We start from the raw sequence: 23,043 nt of genomic DNA, 5'->3' as shown, positions 1-23,043 counted from the left end.
AAGGCAGAAGAAGAAAAATCAAGAGAGGGAAGAGAGAAGAGTGGAACAAGAACGAGCGGGATTTTGAACATAGCAAGAGGGAAATGTAAAGTCAAGGCGGTTTGATCCCGAAAAATCTCGGAATGAGCTAGCCAGCCTGTGTAAGGACTATTTATTGTCCACAGACGTATTTTCGCCTTGGTCTCCATCAAAGTGAATGAATTGGTGGCAGTAGAGCGGAACACTTCATTCAATCTTATCTGTTTAAACTATCTTCTCTTCTTAGAAGAAAGGTCGAACAACACTGATAGGACGAATTCTCGTTACGTGCCCCTAACTAAGTATGTCTCCCCCAGTTTTCACTGCTGACCCTTTTCTGATACGGGATCAATTGAACATCTACAGCCACTCCTACGAGATGAAAACAGCTGTGGCCGTGGCCAAGCAATTGAAGCAAAAGTCGAGGCACCTATGCACCAGGCAGCTGCAGTCAGGTTCTCCAAACCACGCATCCCGCATCTAGCGCAGGATAGCTATCTGCTTTCTTAACTTCTCGCATGCACTAATGCAAGCTTTGCTTCGACCGCAAATTGCTGATACGCCCCAGCCAAGCCCGTGCAATCCAACTGATACCAAAACGTCATGAAACAAGCACTTTATTCTCAGGGGGAGAAAACGGGGCCAAATTTCCTGAAGAAGCATAAACGCACGAAAGAATTGCCTTAAGTAGCTAATAACACCCCGGGTTGCGCCGCTCAATATTCCTCCCTATGTTCAAATTCGTTTTTTCATCCACAGTTTTTCACCCCTTCTTCTCCCCCGTCATCAATACACAAAATACGCCTGCGCCAACGGCAACACCTCCGCCGGCTCCGCCGTGCAAAGCTGCCCATCCGCCTCGACCGTGTACCTCTCCGGGTCGACCTTCATCTTGGGCATCACGTCGTTGAACTTCATATCCTTCTTCCCCACCGTCCTGCACCCCTTTACGGCCTCGACGCGCTTCTTCAGGCCGTATCCGGCGACGGTGCCGTTGTCGATCGAGGCCTGGCTCACAAAGGTGACGCTGGTGCTGGGCACCAAGGGCGCGAACATGGGCCGCATGTAGATGGGCTCGATGGTGGGGATGGAGGCGTTGGGGTCGCCCATCTGCGCGTACGAGATCATGCCGCTCTTGATGACCGTCTTGGGCTTGACGCCGAAGTAGGCCGGCTCCCACACGACCAGGTCGGCCAGCTTGCCCACCTCGACGCTGCCGATCAGGTGGCCCATGCCTTGCGCGATGGCCGGGTTGATCGTGTACTTGGACACGTACCGCTTGACCCGGAAGTTGTCGGCGCGCGTGCCCTGGTCCTCGGGCAGCTGCCCGCGCTGCACCTTGTTCTTGTGCGCCGTGTGCCAGGTGCGCGTTATCACCTCGCCGCACCGGCCCATGGCTTGAGAGTCCGACGACATCATGCTGATGGCGCCGAGGTCATGTAGGACGTCCTCTGCTGCGATGGTTTCGGCACGGATGCGGGACTCGGCGAAAGCGACGTCCTCGGGGATGTTGCGCGAAAGGTGGTGGCAGACCATCAACATGTCCAGATGCTCGTCCAGCGTATTGCGCGTGTAAGGCCGGGTGGGGTTGGTACTGCTGGGCAGAACGTTGTTGAGCTCGACCACGGAAATGATATCCGGGGCGTGGCCACCACCGGCACCTTCGGTGTGATAGGTGTGAATGGCACGCCCCTTGAACGCCTTAACGGTTTGCTCAACGAAACCGGACTCGTTCAGGGTGTCCGTGTGGATCAGTGTTTGAACATCATACTCGTCACACACGGTCAAACAGGCATCAATGGCTGCAGGAGTGCTTCCCCAATCCTCGTGAAGCTTCAGACCGACTACACCAGCTTCGCATTGCTCCCGTAGCGGCAGCAATTCAGCATCGTTACCCTTACCAGTAATGCCGTAATTGACCGGTAGGCCATCGCAAGCTTGGAGCATCTGGCGAATATGGGTCTTGCCGGGCGTACAAGTTGTAGCATTCGTTCCCGTGCTGTCACCTTGTTAGTATGAAACCACAGGGGAGGTATTAAACAAGAAGCACACCTGGGGCCAGTTCCTCCACCAAGCATACTTGTAATTCCAGAAGCAACGGCTTCGTATGCTTGTTGCGGGCAGATAAAATGAATGTGCGTATCGAAGCCTCCAGCAGTTATGATCTTCCCTTCGCCTGCAATAACATCCGTGCAAGAACCAATGACCAGATTGGGATGGACTCCTTTCATGACATCCGGGTTACCGGCCTTGCCAATACCTACGATGTGGCCATTCTTGATACCGATATCAGCCTTGTAGATACCTGACCAATCTACGATCAAAGCATTGGTGATGACAGTGTCCAGAGATTCGCTGTCCCCACGACCGCCCGCCTGGCCCATTCCCTCACGCAGCGATTTACCACCTCCAAAGGAACATTCGTCGCCGTAATGCGTAAAGTCCTTCTCGACTTGGATCCAAAGGTCGGTAGCACCCAAGCGGACAAGGTCGCCGGTGGTTGGGCCAAACATGGTTGCGTAGGCGTGCCGCTCCATCGAAGCAATGTCAATGTGAGCGGCATCGCCCGCAGGCTCCGGTACATGCAGAAAGCCACCAGCCTTAAGACGCTCCTCCAGACCTTCAGCGATAGAGAAGTCCTTGATATAGCCAGAAGCCAAGTTGTTGCCGCCCTTGATGACCTGGTGGCCATCGATCTGGACAAGCGTGACCGTTTTGGTGTCGCCGGGCTCAAACCTTACAGATGTCCCGGCGGGAATGTCGAGGCGGAACCCGTGGGCCCTGATACGGTCGAACTCTAAGAAAGGGTTCGTCTCGATAAAGTGGTAGTGCGAACCGACCTAAGCCCCCGTTAACCACAGGCGCTAGGTAAGCAGCATGCGAAAGCATCCTACCTGGATAGGTCTATCGCCCTTGCTCGTGACCTTCAGCCTGATCCTCTGCCTTCCCTCGTTCAGGACAATTCTACCCTTCACGGGTATGACGGCGCCGGGCTGCTTCTTCGGCTCGTACAGGCTCGGATCCCACGAGGGGAATGCATCCTGGGCAGGAATGGGCAGGAAGCTGCCGTAAAGGGCCTTCTCAAGATCGCCATCCTCGGTACTGATCGGGTGGTGGACGGTAACGAGATATGTGCCAGTGGGGAAGGTGCCCTCAATCTGGAGCTCGCTGAGGGAGCTTACGACAGACGGGAGGACGTGGCGGCGACCCAGCATGGTCTTGCCAATGGCCATGAGGTCAGCAACCGTATGTCTACCATCGCGGACAAGCTGTATGTAGTGCGGTCAGCGCTCGGAGCGGACGGGCTAGGGATGCGTGGTCGAGTACTTCCTGAAGGTTGTTCGCTATGAGTGCCTGCAGCGAGTCAGCTTGGCGCGGAATGACGGTCCAATGGCACGCACAGTGGCTTCGGCGTGGTTCAGCTTGACACCCCGGGCCAGACGACGCTGTGCGAGCAGGCCAAGCTGCGAAATGATGAGCTTGTCGACCTAGGGAGCGCGTTGGAGCGTTAGCAGGCACGAATGCGGGGCACGGGAGGCATTGGCGTTACGTGAAAGCTGCCGGGGGGTCAGACCTCCTTGGGTGCGAGCTGCATAGTGACGGCACCGCTGCGACGGCACGGTATGGCACTGATCGAAAGGGCCGAAAGCTGCCTCGAGCTTGAGGAATCGTGGAGAAAAGACTGAACTCTTGAGAGCAGCACTACTCAATCGTCCCTTCCTCCGCACGGCCAGCCGCGGCCGTTGACACGCCGCCATTGGACGGTGCGCCGTCGCTGATAACGCCCGCCGCCGCCAGCGATAACACGTAAACTCCGAAGCATATTCTGCTTACGGCCGAGCAAAGCGCCACGCCGCGGGGAACGCCCGCCGAACCATGATGAGCGCTGGGTTGCTGAGACTCGTCCTCGCAATCCATTCTCCATGTACGTCAACATGGCCGCATCGCACCGCTAGCAACGGTCTAGAATGCGTCAGCGCCTAGCAGCGTCTTGGCCCGCCGCAGGATTGTGGCTAACCGCGCCGGCCGATGAAGAAAGCCTCCGCATCCATGCTCGAACTGCTAGGGCGCGCAAAAGACGCTCAACCTGCAGGCTTCATCCCACGCGTCAACACGTGCTGTGTCAGGTGTTTGGCAGGCGCTGCAGCAGGGATATATTTTTTTTGCCGCCCTCTGCCGCGTCTGCTTGGGAGCAGATGTGCGCGTCGTGACTCCGCATCCCTGCACAAAAGTATTCAGGCGCATTGGAACGGCTTAGCTGCAACCATCGCAGAGAGAAAACCGGCAAGGTCGAGAAAACGTGGACCTGAACAAGTGGGTCGAGATGTCTGCCCCAGCCCCTCGCGCTTTCTTCTCGGGCATTCCTACAGGCATGTTACACATTACATTATACACATGTGTGTTCCACCTCGCAGTCCGGACTTGAAGCCGGATGCTCGAGCAGTGTATTTTGCGTCTCTTGAGGCCGGCCCAATTCCACAAATCGCTTTTTGTCTGCTCCACCACGCGCCATCCCAAAAGCGAGAAGCGACGCCGCATCCAATATCGGACAGGAAGATCCCCGCTCTTAATTCCGCCTGCGCCGCCCCATTTTTACGCCAGCCGCTGATCGATGTTGCTGCCCTGACCAATCACTCCAGGACTTGCCATCCTCCCGCTCTCCGATCGCTGCACCGAATCCCTTTTTTCAGCCCCCTTCGGCATCCCCGGGTCCATCTGGGTCCCAATCGCCATTCTGTTGAGGCTCTCAGCCAGTTCTCCGTGGCTGGATCCGGTCATGGGTGACTGCGGCGACGACATGCTCGAGAGCGTATGCGGTGGGAAGACGATTGGCCGGGGCAAGCTCGTCATCGGCGCGAACTGCGGTGCAGCCATGTACATACTAGGCACCACCGTGTTAGCAGCCCAACCGACAGGGAATGCGAACGTCGGTGCAGGAGGACGGACGGCCAATCAACCATTCGGCGAAAAGACTGCTGTCAGCGGCCCTACTCGGGCGTGATCGCACTGCAAACAAGTAAATGCACAACCAGTGGCATTCGGCAGGAGTAAACCAAGCAAACATTGGTATAAACGCGCGCAGTAATACACAAACGAAGAGTAAGCGTGCTTGAAAGTCATGAACTCGCAGTTTTGCAATTTAGAGGAAACGCATATGCTCTAAAAAGCATCCTTCCCGCCAAACGAGAGCGCTGGCTCTTCTGCAAAGGGGAATCGAAAATGACTAGCTACAACCCGAGAAAAACCTCCTGTTGGGGAGAAGAAAAAAGCAAAGCAAATAGTGGTTTCCGTGAGAAGGGGATTAGAGTAGCAGCAGAAGACCCTTGGCTAAGCCATGTTGTACAGGATTTTCTCTAGACCGCAGTCGTGAAGAAGAGAAAGAGGCAACTTTTTGGTATTGGGAAAGGCATGAAAACCCGTGAATGAGACCGAACTTGATGAGAGTCGTGACGTGGCATGCATATAAAGTGAAAAAGCGTGACCGAGCCAACCAGTGAAAGACCTTAAAGACCTTTGAATGCACGACGTACGCGAACTCCCGCTGAACCCTCAGAAATGTAAGGAATGTTGCTTACTGTAGCAGGGTCAGCAAGCCTTGAGAATGGGGTAAGCGCCAGCACTTTAGTGCTGCCATACCTTCATGGGAGGAAACCCGCCGTACGCGTTCGGGGGAGGAGGTGCCATGCCCATGTTCGGGTAGACGGGTGGCGGAGGCGCAGGGCGGTACGGAGTGCCCGCAGGCCCAGAGTTGTTCTGGCTGCGGCCCCAGCTGAGACGGACGCGCGAGTTGCCAATCGGGTAACCCTGCATCTGGTTGATGGCCATCTCGGCGGCGTGGCGCTGCACGAACTGCACGAAACCGCAACCCTTGCCCGGAGGGATCTTGACGTAGGTGATTTCGCCAAAGCCCTGGAAGAAGGAACGGAGCTCATCCTCGGTGACGTAGCCCGAGAGGCCACCGACAAAGACGGTAGTGTTGTTCGGGTCCGTGAACTGGTTCATGGGCTGAGGAGCGCCGTAGTAGCCGAGCGGAGGAGCACCCATGCCGTACATGCCAACGGGGCCGGGGCCGTGCATTCCACCCATGGGACCAGCACCAGGACCGCCGCCGCTCTTGTTCTTGGGGGTGGCCGTGGAAATGCGCATGGGACGGTTGCCGCAGTAGACGCCCTGCATCTCGTTGAGGGCGCGCTGCTGCTCGCTCTCGTCGGAGAAGCGGACGAAGCCGTAGCCGCGAGACATGCCGGAAATGGGGTCCGACATGATCTTCGCAGACTTGCAGGACGGGTACTTGCCCTGGAAGAGCGAGACCAGCACGTATTCGTTAACCTCGGGGCCAAGGTCGCCGACGAAGATCGAGTACTCGGGGCCACGGTCATCCCTGCGGTCCTGAAGACCGCCGCCAGAAGCCCAGTTCAGCTTGAAAGGACGGTTCGAGTTCGGGATCATCTGGCCGTTGAGCGAAAGGGCCTTTGCGGCAGCCTCGGGAGTCTGGAAGTCGACGAAGCAGTAACCGGCGTTGTTGCTACCGACGTCAGCGGTGGATTGGCTCTGGGGCAGAGATTTCGAACTTACCCAGAGAACTTGTCGCGGATCATCTTGACGTTGACCTGCTCGCCCATGCCGTACCAGACACTGCGCACAAAGTTCTCGTCGATCCAGGGCTCGAGCTCTCCCATCCTAGGAAACATCAGTATGGTAACGTCTTTGAAAAATGTGTCTGGCCCGAGGCGCAATTCGTCATGGCGAAGAAAAAACTTCATCCGAGGTGAGAGGCCTCCAGGCAGACGCGCAAACGTACCAGAGAGTGGTCTTGGATTCGCCGGGCCCCTGGCTGCCGGGGCCCGAAGAAGGGGCGCCAACGGGCATGTTGCCACCTTGGAACTGGCCGGCCGCGCTCTCAATCGGCTGCCCCATGGGCGGTTGTTGTTGGGCGCCAGCGACGCCCTGCGCATTGGCGTCCTCGGCACCCGGCTGGCCTTGGAACGAGTTGTCGTAAGGGAAGCTCATCTTGTTCGTAGATCGCGGGGTTCGATACTAAATATTCGGAAGAGCGGAAATGTGGTGGGAAGAAGTTGTGGTGGTGAGTGTCCAAGCGTTGATGACGGCAGAAGTCTGTGTCGGACCGGCACTTGTCAGCACGGACGTTCTGATCGCACGGTTGACGGTTGACGGCATATGAAAAAGTCGGGCCGCGGCAGCAAGTGAGCTTGGGACACGAGCGCAACGTACCTGCGATAGCACTGCTGCTAATTGGCTATGGCGTCGGAGCTGTGAGTAGCTTGCGTGGGAGGGACCGTGTGTGAACGACCAGGATCGCGCGCGCGCAGTTAAGACCGAGTGAGCCGACGAGGCAGTCTGGAAGCGGGGCAAGACTGCGCTGTGGAAGAGTCCGATGGAAGGTTTGAAATCCTAGGAATACTGAATGGACGCGGAGCCCAGGAGATGATGACGCGCAATCGGGGAATGAACGGTCGTTTGCCTGAAGCTGGTGAAGCAGCAGAAGAGGTCACCCACGAAATCTGCGGTGCTGGTCAGCGACGTCGCACTTGCGGAATCACATGCGCAGGTGCAGGCGTGGCACGAGGACGCTGCAGCACCGCGAGTGGTAGGCGCGAGGAGCCCGCGGCGCGCGCTGGGTTGGCGATGCGCCGCGGACAGCTGAACCGCTGTCCCGCGCTTCACCTCAGGCGGGCGCAGCCACGCAGCACGGCGGCAGCGCTGACGATGGCAGGCGGCGCCGACGAGGGGAGCTGCGTGCCCGCAGCGCGCGCCGGCCGGGCAGGTGGTGATGGCTGGGGCGCGGGCGGGCGATGGAAAAACTTGACGTGGACTTACCAATGACGACGTGAAGCAGAGCCGCAATGCAGAAAGGCGAGGGACGTGCAGAGGGAAACAGGACGAAAGGACCCAACACCCGCAACGCAAAGGGAAGACGAGAGGAGAGGCCCGGGTGAATAAATAGGCTTGGGGGCGGTTTGTCGAGGTGGAGGTGGAGAGGACGGTTGCGCAGGACGGGCGAGGTGGAGGGGCATTAGAAAGGCGAATCCCGTGACCGGGGCCGCTAACAGAGTGCGGCTTGCCTCGCGCGGTCTTTGGGGAGCAGTTCCATGTTTTGGGCGCCGCCGTAGCTGGGACCGCCAGAGTCTATCGCGCATCGCGGCCTCGCGGCGGCGCGCCCAACAGCCCGCAGCGGGCCTGCGTCCGGTTGCGACGCCGCCGCCAGCCCGCGCCTGCACGACATGATCTCCGGCTGCCTCCATAGGGCTGTTTCAGCAAGATTGAAGACGATCGAGCGCGCGCACACGAGCGTCCCAGGGCCCGCGCGGCGTGCGCCACTTTTCGCGCGGCCAGCTGGGCGATCTGGAGAGGCCGACTTCAGCACACACCGCTTGCAGCGCGCCAGCGCCGGCCGCCATCCAATCCTCAGCCAACGCTCAAGCAATGATCTCCCTCATGCCGGTCCGGAGACCCGCGGCGCCGGGCCTCTGCAAACAGCCAGGCAAATGAGACCAGTCGCATTCTTCACCCCAAGAGCCTCACCAGCGCATTGCGATGCTCCACCGCCCGCCACGTATCGCCGCAACGGCTGCGACGGCCAGCGAACCGCTGCCGTGCCTGCCCGTGCCTGCCTGTGCCTGCATGACCTGAAGCCGCGCCCGGGCGACGCGGTGACGCGACGGCAGCGCACGCCCCCCGCGAAGTGGGGGATCTCTTCCCGTCGTCTGTGCTGGCGAGCATGATGTGCATCACGGAGAGATCACGTTGGCGCTCGTGGCCTGGTAGCTGCTGCATCATCCATTCGCTGCTGATCCTGGAAAAACTGGTCATAACGTAACCGCCGCCCACCGCCCGCCGAACTCCTCCCTCACCTCCAGCCCCGCGCTCACGACGCCGCAGCCACCTTCGTCTTCTCGGGCGGGATGCCCTCGGCCGCCTTGGTCTCCGCCTCGCCAAACTCCTCGCGCCCGCCGGCAAACACCTTGTCGAAGTCGTACTCGCCCCATCGGATGTCGGGGTTGAGCCCAGCAAACTTCCACACGCCGTTGACCTTCTTGTACCAGTGAGTGTTGGTGCTGTGGGCGTGTCCCTTGACTGCGACGGTGGTACGGGTCTCGTCGGTGTACCTCTGGTGGGGCACGCGCAGCTGGTGCACTCCAATCACCTCGTCGTCAGAGATCTTCTGCCACTTGGAACCGCCGATGAAGTGCTGCGTCTTGAGCAGCGGGTCGCCCAGCACCGCCGGTGACGAGATCATGGCAACGAACTCGTCAGCCGGCATAGCTTCCCAGAGCTTGTCGAGAAACGAGCGGTAGTCAATCTGTTCCACGTCATTCGTGTTGCGCTTCCTCAACCGGGACCTATGTACTGACCCTCAGGGTTGGCGCGATGCACTTGCGCAGCCTGTCCCAGTCCTTCGCATTTGGTCAGTTGCCGTGGCAAAAAAGGGCCAACAATCAGTGGACTCACCTTGGTATCGTAACTGTCCGCCCACTCAACAACAGCCTCGCAGAGGCCCAAGTAGTCTATCGCGTCTCAGCAGCGGTTCCACAGCAGTGATCCACACTATTGGATACCGTACCCTCGAAGGTAATGTTGCCTGCAGCCATGATGATGCGCTCGCTCTCGAAACGATGGGGTATTGTGCTATGCTTTGGTTGACAGATTGAATTGAGTACGATGTGGAAATGTTGAGCTCACGCTTGAATCTATTTAAGATATATGTTGCCGATATGCAGGGCCCGGATCCCCAAGGTGGATGGCGTCCGCTCCGGGAAGTGCGGGGGAGCCCGATATTGATTCCGACAGTTCCTGGAACACCACCACAGTCTCGCCAGTGCCTGCGTTCTACAGTAGGAGTGCCGGGGCCCTTGCTACTTGTCCGGCGGCGTGTGTGGTCCGGAGTTTTGACGGCTAGTCCCGAAGCCGTCCGTGGTGTGCAGTAGAGCCCGGATCGTCATCAAATGGTCTGACCTCCACCTCCATCTCAACAAATGAGCAGCCAGTGATCTCACCGAGACTACCATATCGCCAGGGTACCGTTTGTCTACACATAAGCCTAGATTAAAATAGCATCTGAGAAGGAGGAATACCAAAGGATGATGATGGCCGGTTTATCCAACCGAACTGCACCCCTCCGGGCCGGGCACTCGGACTAGTCTACAACTGTACCCAGCTTCTGCCGAAAATCCATTGGGGGCCAATAATAGACAAGCAATAGGTACTATTAGTCCATAGCCAAGGTGCTGATTGTCCGGGCCTAAAACTAAAGCTCTCCGAATTAATAAAGAGCGCCACGGTTCCTCTGGACCCTCCTCAAACTTCATACACCGTGCCAGAGCTTGCACTACCAAGCTGTGCGTAAGGTATGCATGATCGTGACCCCTGCCACCCACTCTTCCTCCTGATGCAAGGACTTTTTACTAGCCTACCAGATGTTTCCCGCGGTAAGCTTAGTCAGTGTGGGGGATAGCAAGGTTGCCCCTTCACCCGCTGTATAAGGTCGCCCTAGCCCCGCGACCAAGCGGCGCGCACAACCCATGTTTTCGCAGCTATAGATCGCCCATAAGTCATGGCCATGATCGACTAGAAGTCGGGGAACTATTTTTAAATCCGCGTCGGCCATGGCCGTCCTGACAATGACCCTTCGTATTCAGTGGGGACGACCGGCGCATGTTCTGCTGCATTCGTCAAGGAAGACGATGAGACGAGCTGCTGCCGTTTCCACTGCGTCGTGCATTTTGTTCCTGACCATTCCTTACGCGTCCTCCCTCGCCTCGTTTGCACGCCCGGAGGCACCGCCGCACAGCGAACCAGCGAAGCTCCCCTGCTCGGAACTGAGAAACCCGGCTGCCGTTTGACGCCTGCCAAGGCGTTAGTCCCGCAGCGCCCTCCTCCCGCAAGCAGATCAAGCAACTCCCGTTACAGCAATTGACCCAGAAAACTGTCACGGCAAAAAAAGTTAGGCAGGACAGGGAAAGTCCCCAGGAAACCAGCACCAATGCTCCGCCGACTCACCATGTCGTTCTACAACAACGACAGCGGCAATTACGAAGCCGCACCCACCGAGCCGCCGCCCTCCTATGATTCCGTCGACAAACAACCCGCCCCCGTCTCCGGCGGGGCTCCAGCACCATCGCGACCCGGACAGCCACGCGCACCGCTGCCCCTCGAGCTCGCCGCCTTGAGCAATCTGCGCGGCAAGAGAGTCATCCTGGCCTCGGGTTCTCCACGACGGAGACAGCTGCTCGCTCAGGTGGGTCGTACCCCCTTCCCCTCTTTCCCCCGCCGCCGTGGAAAAGCCACCATGAGAATTCGCCACATGCGAGATCGCGACGAATACTTTTGCGAATGATGTTTTTTGCAACCATGTAGCTAACACGAGCGTGCTGTGCTCCTGCAGATCGGCCTCCGCGATCTCGAAATCATCCCGTCGGCGTTTCCTGAGGACCTGCCCAAGAGCCTCGCTCCCTTCGAATATGTGCTCGAGACTGCGACGAAGAAGGCGATGACGGTGTACGAGAAGGAGATTGACAACAAGGAGAAGGGTGAGCCCGCGCTGATCATCGCCGCCGACACCGTCGTTGTTGGCCACTTCGGCGAGATTCTGGAGAAGCCCCGCTCGGAGCGTGAGCACATCGAGATGCTCAAGAACTTGAGGGACAATGGTGAGCACAAGGTCTTCACGGCGGTGGCGTGCATGCGGCCGCTGGAAAGCGCAAAGGATCCGGGCTACGCCATGAAGACGCATGTGGAGGACACGACGGTCAAGTTTGATAAGTCTGGTATGTATAGGGATAATGCTGGTTTGTGTTGTGGATTGGACAACGCTGACCTCTGCGGCCATAGTCACGGACGAACTGATAGTCGCGTACGTCAGAACAAGGGAAGGTGCCGACAAGGCCGGCGGTTATGGCATTCAGGGAATCGGCTCCATCTTGGTCGACCGGATAGAGGGCACATTTGACAACGTGGTTGGCCTGCCGCTGAAGGCTACCTTGAAGCTTATTGAGGAAGTCACGAAGTCTGAGGAGGAGATGGAGGAAGAAATGGCTGAAGCTGATGTGAACATTATGTGATGGAACTATGCCGGCTGGGACTCTTTCCAACAGGGCTGTGTTGATGGTACACGCAAGATATACCCTATCTTCAAAATGGCATGGACGACTGGGCGTTCGGGGGTTTTAATGATAGACGGTCATATGGTTGCTCAATAGACGTTGAATGGCACATTTTGAATATTTGATTATTACAACACTTGCAGTGATATGTGAGAGATGTTTCCTCCAAACTGCAAACATGTATTCTGCCTCGATTGAAAGTCTACTGCATTCGAGTGCATCAGTGCATGCTCCACGAAAGTCGAAATACACGAACTTCCACGATAGCTTTGATAGCATCAAGAAAGCACATCTATCATTTTGAAGTGCATCTAGTACCCCCCTTTTCTTTTTAAAAAAAAAAAAGATCCCTTGCCACACGCACTATAACGCAACTCGCTCATCCGTGAGTAGCAGAGGTTGACATGCTCCTCGCCGAACTTGCCTGGGCCTTGGATTCAGCCCTCGTGCCATCACATTCATGCTACTGCAGCTTAGGATCTGTTATGTCCGGTACGTGGGTGCCAACAGAAATGATCCTCCGCAATTGTCTTCAAGAGCAACGGCGCTTGACTTACATGGGTAGTAGACGCTACTATCCGGACGTAGATGTGAAATTATTAAATATACTACGTCTAGACAATAGCTTCAACTACCTATGTAACGAGTTTAGATGCATATAGAAATTAGTTCCGACGGCTCAGATATTTCGGCACCCACCGTGTCCGGCAAGAGAACTCTCTTTGGAACGAAAGAAACAGGAAATAACGTGGTTTTAATTTTTTTGTGATATTAAATGCAAAAAGAGCTTATAAAATGATGCGCCCTCGAAGAGGGAGAGGTCTTACGGAAGGCATCGCTCTGACTACTTACTATAGTATTTTAGTTCGATATAAGTATTATAGTTAGTATCTTGTATTGGGGTCTAAGATATATTATCAAACATAAATATCCGCTGTACAGAGTAATCATCACTCGACAAGAAGATATATGCGCCAACAGGCAAAAAAAGAAAAAGAGGATAAGAATAATATCGTAGTCAGTGTTTGGATGTTTAGACTTCTAAGCATTCACAACCGGATTTTATTCCCAGGATTGTCTTTCAGCAGAGGGGCTACTAAATCTTCTTAAGCCGATCTACCGTGACTGAAGGCTAACTCTACTTCTTCTTGTGTATTAACAATATCAATTCATAACATGCCAGGCCAGGCACTAACAATCGTATCCAGTATCATGCTAAGCATCGGTCTAGAATTCCATAGACGCATGTTATCCAGCGTTTCTCATGATACAAGTTTTTATATTTCAACGGACGATGAATATCTATGTCATGTTCGCTTCAGATCGCTCGATGACATGAGACATTATGATGAGCGGCAGCATGCGGAAAATGCTCTGAGCAAGCCATATCGTCATGTGATCATTCGAAGGATACATAGTAGATACGAGCTACAGGGACAAGTCCTTGCCGTCTTTCAACAGAATCCGGCTGGAGAATGTATATCCTGAGTGATCTCCGCTATTAGGAGATGGAAATATTGCATAATGACAACTAGGAAGACAATGGAGCCGGAGGAGGGTCTCTACCATCAGATTACACAGATAGCGAGAAGAGGATACAGCCAAGGACTGTTGGCGTCGACTGTAATTAAAGTAGTGGCGGATCTCCAAGAGTGGTGGGGACTTTGGTTAGCCAGGCACGTGTACTGCGCCTGCGGGTAGAGCTGTGAGCTGTAAGTATCGGCAAACACGTTTAATTGTGAACGAGCGGATATAGATCCTGGGCGTGGGGAACCTTATCAGAGAGATGCATCCCACCTCCAGAAAATTCACGTGAGCGGTGGATAGCGGGGCGTTGGTGAAACTATGTAGTGAGTGGTGGGCAGAAATCGTAGAGATAGGCGGGCGGTATGCGTGCTAGAACACCAGACGGAGGGCCTGCGCAATGGGGTGTGTAGGCTATCGATGGGGGGGCCGTCGGGGCGCCCTGGGCGCTGGGTGAGCGCAGGCGCAGGCGCAGGCGGTCACAGCAAGCGCTGAGGCTCGGCATGGGAGCGCGACGAGGGGCAGCGGTTATTGGGCGGCCATCGAGGCCCGCAAGCGCTGAAACAGGCCTGGGCGAGCCTGTGCAAGCAGTCGGGACCCCTGTGGAATAGGCCGGCAGAAGCAAAGTGCTGAGCCGTCTCAACGGAGGCTGCACGAGGTACCCGTACCGCCTGCAGCGTCTGCTCGCGCGAAGAACAGCGGCCCCAAGAGGCTGCGGAGCGTGACAAGGAGCGGACGGCGCTTCAGTTCTACGGCGCTGCGCTGCAGTGCAGAGTGCACTGCATTCGGGGCACGGGAGCGAAAACGACAGCTCGCAGCAGGCTGTGTTCGTGGGCGGGAGGGGCCTGTTGCAGTGGGCGGTAGCCTGCTGACCGACTTCCGCCGGGCCTCATAAGTGGCCTAGCCGCCCATCGCTCGCGTCGCCGCTCCCACACCTTCCACCCTCTGCCGAAATTTACCACTCCATCCATTTTTCCATCTCCACCGCGCCTGCATCACTATGGGTCGCCCGCGCAAGGAAGACAAGCAGCAGAAGGAGACTGCTGAGCTGATGATTAGTGTGGATGAATTCAAGCAGACGCGCGATTCGGTAAGTCGCGCTTTGTTTTCCTACGCGCCCCGTCTGTCCACGCGCCACCCTCCAGCCGCCTCACCCTCACACCGCCCGCGCCGCCACTGAAGATGGTTTCCCTGATGCTTGCTCTCCATTCTTCCTGTAGCGCAATAATGGTCCCTCCATGCCCGCTAGCGCATTCCTCCCTCCAGCGCAAGCCCTCCAAGCCCGCGTCGGCATGGGTGATATGTCACGCCAGCTGCGCGAGCTCATCAGCTCCATCCCACTCGTTCTTGCCCAATTGAGATTGATTCCTGACCCGAAATTCTTCATCCAGGTCGTTGTCGGCTTGACCACCCTGCAAGCTGCCGTCCAGGACCTCCTCAATTCATATATCAAGCACACGCACTCTGTGCTTGGCACTACGCCCCACCGCCTTGACGGCATTTCCAATCCCTTGAACAACAATGATATCCTTGCCGGTACTGGCTTGCGCGGGTCTCCTCCAGCCACTGCTGGCCCGGCCACTACCGCCGCTCCTCAGCCCGTTGCGGCCCCGGTTGTTGCTCCCGCAGAAGAGGAGCCGGTCAAGAAGGGCAGGAAGCCCAAGAAGGAGAAGAAGGAGAAGGACCCTAATGAACCCAAGCGTCCGTTGACCATGTACTTTCTGTACTCCGCTCAGGCGCGTCCCATTGTTAAGGAGGACCTGGGTCCCAATGTCTCGCCCGGTGCAGTTGAGGAGGAGATTAAGAAGCGCTGGAGGGAGCTTGGCGAAGACGAGAAGAAGGTCAGTCACAATCACATTCGCATGCACTTCTTGCGCTGACAGTCAATCCAGGCTTGGCAGGAGGTCTACACCAAGAACAGGGATGAGTACCTCGTGAAGATAGCCGAGTACAAGGCCGCCAAGAGCGAGGCCGAGGCTGGCAAGAGCCCGGCCGTTGGTGCTGAAGGCGACGTCGAGATGGCCGAGGGCGCGGCTACGGCTACTGGCGCTACCGCTGACGAGGCCACTCCTTCTGAGGAAGAGAGCGAGAAGGAACCAAGCCCTGCGAAGGCTCCCACACCTCCGGCTGAGAGCAAGACTCCCAAGCCCAAGCGCCGCAAGACTGGCAAGGAGAACGGTGTCGCTGCAGCCTCCTCTGCTGCAGCTCCTGCTCACACTGCGAGCCCCATCCCTCTTCCCTCTCACCCCAAGAACGCGGTCGAGAGTACTCCGGCTAAAGCGAAGGCTGAGAAGAAGGGCAAGAAAGAGGAGCCTAAGGAGGCCCCCAAGGAAGTCGTCGAGGAGCCTAAGAAGAGGCGCGGCAGGAAGTCCAAGGGCGCCGAGGAGGTTGCTGCCGCCGCCGCCGAGGCTGCTCCCGCTGAGCCGGAGAAGAAGAACAAGCGCAAGCGCAAGAGCGAGGCCACCGCTGCTTGATCGATGTCAAGTATCTGACGTTACGCCCCGCCATGTTATCTTGCTTCTTGCTGCTTCTCTAGCGAATGACTAAAATGGGGTTCCGGCGAGTGCAAAGGCGACATCAGGGTCGCTCTTGGAAAAACTGAAGATGAGATACGGATATGCTCGATTTCTCTGTGTCTTTTTTCTGGTTATGCACGAGGTTTTACACTTTCGGCCATGGGTTCTGCTATCCGGGGGTGTTTTGTTGTTTGGTGGCTTTCCCTCTTTCTTTCATAGTTGGCACGGAGAATGTCTGCTATTGTTTTCCTTTTTCTTTTTTTTTCCTTGGCTGACTGGGTGGACACGGGATTGTATGGTTATGCTTTACTGTTTACAGTGTTGCAGATTATCATGGAGCTCCGCGTGGTTTATGGAGAGCACGAACTATCATTTATGTCCTGCCTTTACTCCGCCGTTTCTGCTATTTTTGCTGTCTGGTTGTCTACAGACGTGAGTCATGCCGTTCGGAATGAGTTATGAGATCACTGACAGGTTGAGGCTCTCTGTATTATCGAGCGTTCGACGGGGTAGAAATCATGGCAGTATCGAGTGGGTTTTGGTCTTTCAAACGGTCAAGCGTGTCGACCGTATAATGATCCAGCAATTCTCCTTCACTGGAGGCGAGATATTTGTAAGAAAGTTTATTGTTGGGTTCTTTCCTCAACCCCAACATGAGAGATTCGGATGGTTCAGGGACACTGAACGATAACCCTACAAGACATGTCGGACTACCATTGCATGGCGTAACATTCGTTAGATTCATCCTCCTGGTTCGAGAAGGCGACAGCGATGGCTACCAGCTTTCATCCTTCGGTACCGCGCGCGCTCTCTCTCTCCCCGACATAACCCCAAAAGAAGGACACGCATCCTCAATCCTTGCCCGCGCCCTCCGTCTCCGCAATCCTAAAAACATACTTGACCGCACTCGCCTTCCCGTTCTTCAAGTCCTGCAACGCTTGACTCACGCCCGCCAGGCCGCCGGGCACCACCTCGTGCGGATGCGGGGCGAACTTGCCCTCGGCGATCTGGCGGAAGATCCAGCGGAAGTAGACGAAGCCGACCTGCTTGTGGGGGCCGTGGACGTCGCCGACCATGGACCACGTGGCGCAGGTGTAGGTCGAGGGCCAGGCGAAGCCGGGCGGGCCGAAGCGCTCGGTGGGCAGGACGTTGGTGACGGAGGCGTCCGGGGCCAGCACGGCGACCAGGTTCTCGTGCGAGCCCTTTTCGGCGACGGCGTCGAAGGCGTAGCGCAGCGGCAGCGGCTGCGAAGTACCTGAGGCGGCGAGGGCTGCTTTGATGCTAGAGACGAGCGAGTCGTTGCCTTTGCGGTAGTCGACGACGGCGTCGCCGGCGCTCTTGTCGAGGAGGGTTTCGACGTAGGGGATGCCGTTTCCAGCGACAGCAATGATGCTGGGAAGGGTGGGGGAGATTAGTGGGCGGGAAGGGGGTTCAAAGTGCGGTGCGCTAAAGAGAGGGGGGTGGGTGGACGTCGGGGGGCTTTGGCTTACGGGTGGATGTTGGAGAGGCGGGCCAGCTTGATGGCGTAGGCGCCCACGGCGGACGCGGCGCCGTAGACGAGAAAGGGGAGTTTCTGGTCTTTGGGGAGAGGCTTCCATGGCTCTGGAAGCGAGAGGCGGACGTAGTTGCCGATGGCGGCGGTCAGGGCCGCGAGAGGGATGGTTGCGGCGGCTGGGATGGAATCAGACGTGGATCGAGGCATTCAAGAGAGCGGGGACAAACATTCGAAGCTTAAATCCTCAGGAATGTGAGAGGTGGTGTACTGCCAGGCGACGGCGTACTCGGCGAAGCTTCCGTGTAGGGTGCGCATTTCGTGGAAGGCGGCTACGCGGTCTCCCGGCTTGAACTCGTACACTCCGGCGCCGACGCTGTGGACGATGCCGGCAATGTCGTCTCCCGAGTTGAACTTCATGCCCATCCATTCGGGGCCTTTCCTACGCAGAAACGTAAATTTGTGAAGCTAAAAAGTCGATGGTAGGAGCCTGTTCATACCAGTCTTTAGGGTTGGAGCCGCTCTATTTGACGCATTAGCGAATGCACTACACATATACTCTCCCTGACCACTTACCACAACGACTTTGATGACTACCTGATCCGGCCCGGCAGTCGGGATCGGAGAGTCGATGATTTCGACCTGAAGGCAGTCAGCATTTGCCAAAGTATGAGTGCGTTTAGACAGACATTCTCAGCATCGGTAACAACGGCTTCCTTCATAGTTCGTGAGTGATTATGACTTCAAGCAGAGCAGAGGGAAATGTTGGATCCGAGATTGGGACATAGCTCCTTGAGTTTAGCTTTATAGCCTGACGTAATGGAGCCGGGTGGGGCATTGAGGTGAGGGGCAGGCGGTCTCATGCTTTACAAAGCAACCGGACCACGGGGAAGCACGACATCGGCCCATCGCGGTCGTGATCAAAGCCGAGATATGTGGAATCACGGCGGAGATGTCGCACTAGCGCTAACTCCGTGTTATTATATTTTCTTTTCCCCGGGTTTTTATGATATGCTTACCTCATCTATTAAAGTTGGCGGATATGCCATGGGGGAGCTATGGCCACCGCGGGCCGCTTGTGGCTGCCATCCATCTTGCGGTCCACAGCTCTGGCCCGAGGTAGCGTCGCTGGTCAATGAGGGGTGGTCCGTCAGGATGTTGTCTGAATGTTAGCCGTTCACGTCTCCAGCACAAGCGCTAATACCCGGCTGTGAGAGAGATACGCGACACGTTAGTATGGCAGCGATCAGCGCACCTCGACTGATTTCAAAGCTGGCGGTGGCTTTGACCTGATACGTCCACCACTCAACCAATTCAAATGGATAGACGATCATTTCAGCATTGGGGACTTGCAAAAGCCCATTATGCCTCCAGAACTCGGCAGTTGTGGTTGTGCCGCGGATGTGCACCCATCGCACCTGCTGTTCTGTGCGCCTTCCCGCCACGGTGGCTGCTCCGTCAGGGGCCTTCAACCCAACTCCAATCTTGACGTCTCCCCTACACACCTCAGACCTCACCTAGCGCAACTTTGTCCATGGCCAATCTCACCAACCTTTTTTTCACCGTTTTGCGACACATACCTGGCGTTACTCCCACAGCCGAGACGGCTACGGTGCGACTGCAACCAAAGACGAACTAAACGGCAGCCACTGTATTGCATTGCCAGCTCGCCTCTTTCCTTGCATGATGGTAGGAGCATCGATCCAATTCCTGGATTTCGAAGCGGACGGTAGGTAAGGTGGTACTTACTTCGCAAGCCATCCCCTCGGTTGCAAACGGCTGCCTAGGGACTCCGTACGGCACCTCAATGCACTCAACCTTGTTGCAAGCATCCCCGGGCTCTGTTCCAACCAGTATCTGTTCCCCCTGGAAAGGCTCAAGTCATTTGCGCACTGCGCCTTCCTGAAACGCTCAATACATATTCTGCAAAAGCAATCCTCTTTCCAACAACCACCAAGTTGGTTCCTTAACAGCTCACTTTCTGAGTTGTATAGGCCGCATGGCCCAATGGCAAGGCGCTTGACTACGAATCAAGAGATTCCAGGTTCGACCCCTGGTGTGGTCATCTTTTTGCCTCTGGACTGTCCTGCACTAGGCAGGGAAGTCTGGGGCAGCATCTCTTTTGTAGAACTGCTGGAATGCCTCTGGCTGAGCAACGAGGAACTGTTTGGTGCTGTATGCAAAGGCGCGCAGCGGCGAGCGTAAGTTTTTATGGCTCAAGTCGCTGCTCCGACAGTCTTAACTGGCTGGACAAGCGAGGGCGGTGGAATCCCAACGCATTCCGGTGTGCGGAGATCTTCGTCTTCGGGGTTATTTCATTCTCGGACTATAAAGACAACGTGCAAAGCTAAATTTTCAATCGCAGCTTTAGCTCACTTGGGAGAGCGCCAGGTTAGTAGTCCTCAATCACTCTACCTCTCAACTCATCCACTAACAATGAAACAGACTGAAGTCCACTTCAGCCAACAGCCATCTGTGCGGTATCTGGAGGTACTGTGTTCGATCCACAGAAGCTGCAAGGATTAGTTCCTTACCAGTCCAAGACTGGTTACAAGCCTTTCTTTTTTTTTTTCGCCCCTAGCCAGACTGAATTAGTTAACGGGTGGGTGCGCCGCTGGGCGCGCTTCTCTTTTTTTTTTTTTTTTTTTTTTAGGACGTGTGTAGAACAAATCAAGCAAGGAAAGCTGGATCAAACGCTTCGTCAGTGAATCTCTGAATAGGTGGGCGCTTGCACCCGGCCTTTTATTTCATCATTCTGAGACAAACAGTGCTTCTGGGAACAAACACAGCAGTGCAAGTAAGCCATCCATCATTAACCAGAAATGGTGTTCCGCTTCATTATATAATTACACATAGCCGCAGCAGCAACAATGACTATTCTAGAGGCATAGCTGGCTACTTTACGGCTTGGGGTGTCTGAATTCTCACTCTTCGATGTTCATCCCAAGCGCTGCGGAAAGAAGAAACAAGCGAAAGTGAGGGGCATCCCCAGTTCCATTTGCACTGTACGTAATAGTACAGTCTTCGAACAGCAAAAGAGGACCAGTACGTGGAATTATCTGAGTTAATATAGAAGACTGCCAAATCTGCTTGAGCTATTGCACATGATGTGGTCTGGAGGATGGCTTGCGTGGTCAAGCATCTGCAGCGTTTGTTGCGGCTGTCAGCTGCTTCATTATGTGCTCAAGCCACTTTTCCGGCGAATAAAACGACAGTTCCTACGCGAACAGGGATCGGATTCTTATTGCAAAGTGATGTTGGACTGCTTCGGTGGGATCTACCGGAATGGAAACCAAACTGCTGGTGCCGTTTGGATTGGACCATAGGGTGAACGGCAGCCGCCCGGGTGTGGGCAGGATGAGAAACAACCTTGGCGATGATGTACGCCAATGCAACACCGCAACGCGTGTCATCAAGATGCTCAAATACTGTAGTTAGTCATGAATGGTAAGTGTTGACTGAGAAGGAAGCGCGGCTCAACAATTGGTTACGTTGTATTACTCCTGTGAACCGAAGAAGTTCATGTACAGGGTTGACGCCTTAGATGTATGGTACGATGACACGAGCCGTTCCTAAGAATCATCGCAAGATGGTTGAGAAAGCCCGGCAATCGAAGAGAGGCCTTAGAAATGAGCGAACCTGCATCCAATCAGCCCACCGACGGCAGCATCGCGTCCAATGGTGCTGGACAAAGTATGTGACCGATATTAAAAGTATCGCTTTGCAGGGCAATCCAATCCCATACGAGGTGAAAAGTATATAAAATTACAGAACGTCCTTATCGAAGGAACAATGGTATCAAGCAGCCCCCTCATACAACCTTAAGAATTCCAGAAACAAAAACGCCCGTCGAAAGGTATTTCAGCCCCAGTAGAAGTCATCTCTCATGAAGTGTATGCACCTGAACCTCGCCGTACACCTGAACCTATGCCGACGGGGCCGCTAATGTTCTATTCTGCACGCGGCGTCTTGGCTACTGCCTGGGGTATCCACCAACGCAGGAAAAGAAAAACATCAGCAGGATGAAAGGGTAGGAACGACAATGAGGCTAGGCATGATGGTCGCGCGCAGACTTTACTTGTACTGCGGGTGCTGTTGAGGTGGTTGGCCGTAGTTCTGCATGGGATGTCCGCCGGCGCCGCCGTTGACCTGAGCTTGGACGTCGGGACGGTACCTAGCAACAGAGGACCGAGTGTCAGTCTGGGGGAGCAGAGAGAGTGGCGTGACGGGCGACGTACTTGATGTCCTGGTAGAAGTTGCAGATGTGGCAGCCGACCTCTTGCCATGGCTTGAACGAGAAGGGAATGATGGGCACGAAGCAGAAGGTGAACCATTGCCTGTTGGAAATTGGTCAGTGGGCTTGTGCGACATATGTGGTTTGATTAAGAGGACAGGCCGGGCGCGCGCAACGCCGCGAGCGAGCACCAAATGGGACGACGCACCAGCGCTTGTAGACGTGACCGGAGAAATTGCCGCAGTTCTGACACTGACACGTGACATTCTCGTAGCCCTTGAGGCGCGAGGAGAAGGCTGGGAGAGTCGTTAGCTGTAGGCAGCCATGGGCGCCGCAGCCGGAGCCGGCGCGGCGCGAGCGGGAGCGCTAGGTACTCACTGTGTTCGCCGCAGGTAAAGAAGAAGAACATGGCGCAGAGTGGGGGAGCTTCAAGTGGAAGTGACGTGGGGGTTCGCGCAGTCAGCGGAGCGGAGAGGTTCAGTTAAGAAGTGTTGGCGAAGGAGGCACTGCTCATTGCTCGCCATGCCTCGGCGCTTGGCAGTGACGACGTTCAACGCTCAGCCTCGCGCCCAGCCCAGTGGCGCCGCGCCCCGGCTGTCCCCAGACGCGTGTGCCCCGCCCGAGCCTCCGAAACACTATCATCGCAACCACCACAACGCGCTCAAGCTGCGTGAAAAAAGCGCTGCATCGCGGTCTCACGCCGCCGCTCGCCCTCCATTGCCAGCCTCCCCGGCCGCCGCCCGTTGCCCTGTCAGCACGCACCCTATTTAGCTCGAGCTTAGCTCCCTCGTGCCCGCCCTCCGGTCATGTCGCTAGCCCTCATGACCATACCTACCCGCGACACCTCCCAGATCTGCCTGCCATTTGCGCCCAAAGCGCCGCCATGACGCCGCAATCGCTTTCAGCCCTCCGCCATGTCGCAGAATCAGAGATACATATACGTCCTTGCTTTCCACCGATCTCTTCAGCGTCTCTCTTTCCTTGCAACCCGTGCCAGTCGCTTGTCCGCTTGACCTGCCCTTGATGGATGCCCGTCCGATAAGGCTGTGAAGCTGCTCTGCATCAACCCACGCCCTCCAATAGACGTACGTAGCATTGCTCCCACATCTGCTTTAATTCCATGGCGTGGCCCCAACT

At 56.1% G+C, this 23,043-nt stretch overlaps 7 protein-coding genes across 7 annotated transcripts; 2 read left to right on the top strand and 5 right to left on the bottom strand.

The window, feature by feature from the left end:
- Positions 1–804: 804 nt before the first annotated feature.
- On the bottom strand, positions 805–3,613 carry LTHEOB_4909 (Urease; the record flags this gene model as incomplete). Its single annotated transcript, XM_035513995.1, has 6 exons — positions 805–2,017; positions 2,071–2,858; positions 2,913–3,287; positions 3,346–3,372; positions 3,420–3,506; positions 3,593–3,613. The coding sequence occupies 6 exons, from the start codon at positions 3,611–3,613 to the stop codon at positions 805–807; spliced, it is 2,511 nt and encodes an 836-aa protein (XP_035374351.1).
- A 1,977-nt stretch (positions 3,614–5,590) lies between these two features.
- On the bottom strand, positions 5,591–7,029 carry LTHEOB_4908 (mRNA binding post-transcriptional regulator; the record flags this gene model as incomplete). Its single annotated transcript, XM_035513994.1, has 4 exons — positions 5,591–5,593; positions 5,656–6,544; positions 6,595–6,699; positions 6,821–7,029. 4 exons carry the CDS (start codon positions 7,027–7,029, stop codon positions 5,591–5,593), a joined length of 1,206 nt encoding a protein of 401 aa, XP_035374350.1.
- Positions 7,030–8,905: 1,876 nt separating this feature from the next.
- Positions 8,906–9,629, bottom strand: LTHEOB_4907 (Scytalone dehydratase; the record flags this gene model as incomplete). The annotated part of the gene is made up of 4 exons (XM_035513993.1): positions 8,906–9,340; positions 9,393–9,434; positions 9,490–9,545; positions 9,602–9,629. The coding sequence occupies 4 exons, from the start codon at positions 9,627–9,629 to the stop codon at positions 8,906–8,908; spliced, it is 561 nt and encodes a 186-aa protein (XP_035374349.1).
- Positions 9,630–11,020: 1,391 nt separating this feature from the next.
- LTHEOB_4906 (Septum formation protein maf) lies at positions 11,021–12,098 on the top strand (the record flags this gene model as incomplete). Its single annotated transcript, XM_035513992.1, has 3 exons — positions 11,021–11,275; positions 11,423–11,804; positions 11,869–12,098. The coding sequence occupies 3 exons, from the start codon at positions 11,021–11,023 to the stop codon at positions 12,096–12,098; spliced, it is 867 nt and encodes a 288-aa protein (XP_035374348.1).
- A 2,566-nt stretch (positions 12,099–14,664) lies between these two features.
- LTHEOB_4905 (Hmg box protein) lies at positions 14,665–16,138 on the top strand (the record flags this gene model as incomplete). The annotated part of the gene is made up of 3 exons (XM_035513991.1): positions 14,665–14,754; positions 14,885–15,505; positions 15,557–16,138. 3 exons carry the CDS (start codon positions 14,665–14,667, stop codon positions 16,136–16,138), a joined length of 1,293 nt encoding a protein of 430 aa, XP_035374347.1.
- Positions 16,139–17,031: 893 nt separating this feature from the next.
- On the bottom strand, positions 17,032–18,394 carry LTHEOB_4904 (alcohol dehydrogenase; the record flags this gene model as incomplete). Its single annotated transcript, XM_035513990.1, has 6 exons — positions 17,032–17,572; positions 17,671–17,851; positions 17,903–18,114; positions 18,173–18,195; positions 18,249–18,314; positions 18,362–18,394. 6 exons carry the CDS (start codon positions 18,392–18,394, stop codon positions 17,032–17,034), a joined length of 1,056 nt encoding a protein of 351 aa, XP_035374346.1.
- Positions 18,395–21,746: 3,352 nt separating this feature from the next.
- On the bottom strand, positions 21,747–22,315 carry LTHEOB_4903 (uncharacterized protein; the record flags this gene model as incomplete). The annotated part of the gene is made up of 4 exons (XM_035513989.1): positions 21,747–21,846; positions 21,911–22,009; positions 22,115–22,202; positions 22,285–22,315. The coding sequence occupies 4 exons, from the start codon at positions 22,313–22,315 to the stop codon at positions 21,747–21,749; spliced, it is 318 nt and encodes a 105-aa protein (XP_035374345.1).
- Between the last annotated feature and the right edge of the window lie 728 nt (positions 22,316–23,043).

Source organism: Lasiodiplodia theobromae (assembly GCF_012971845.1).
Source record: "Lasiodiplodia theobromae strain AM2As chromosome Unknown scaffold_13, whole genome shotgun sequence".
NCBI lineage: Eukaryota > Fungi > Ascomycota > Dothideomycetes > Botryosphaeriales > Botryosphaeriaceae > Lasiodiplodia > Lasiodiplodia theobromae.
The sequence above is the reverse complement of the archived record's forward strand: the minus strand, read 5'-3'. Positions and strand labels throughout refer to the sequence as shown.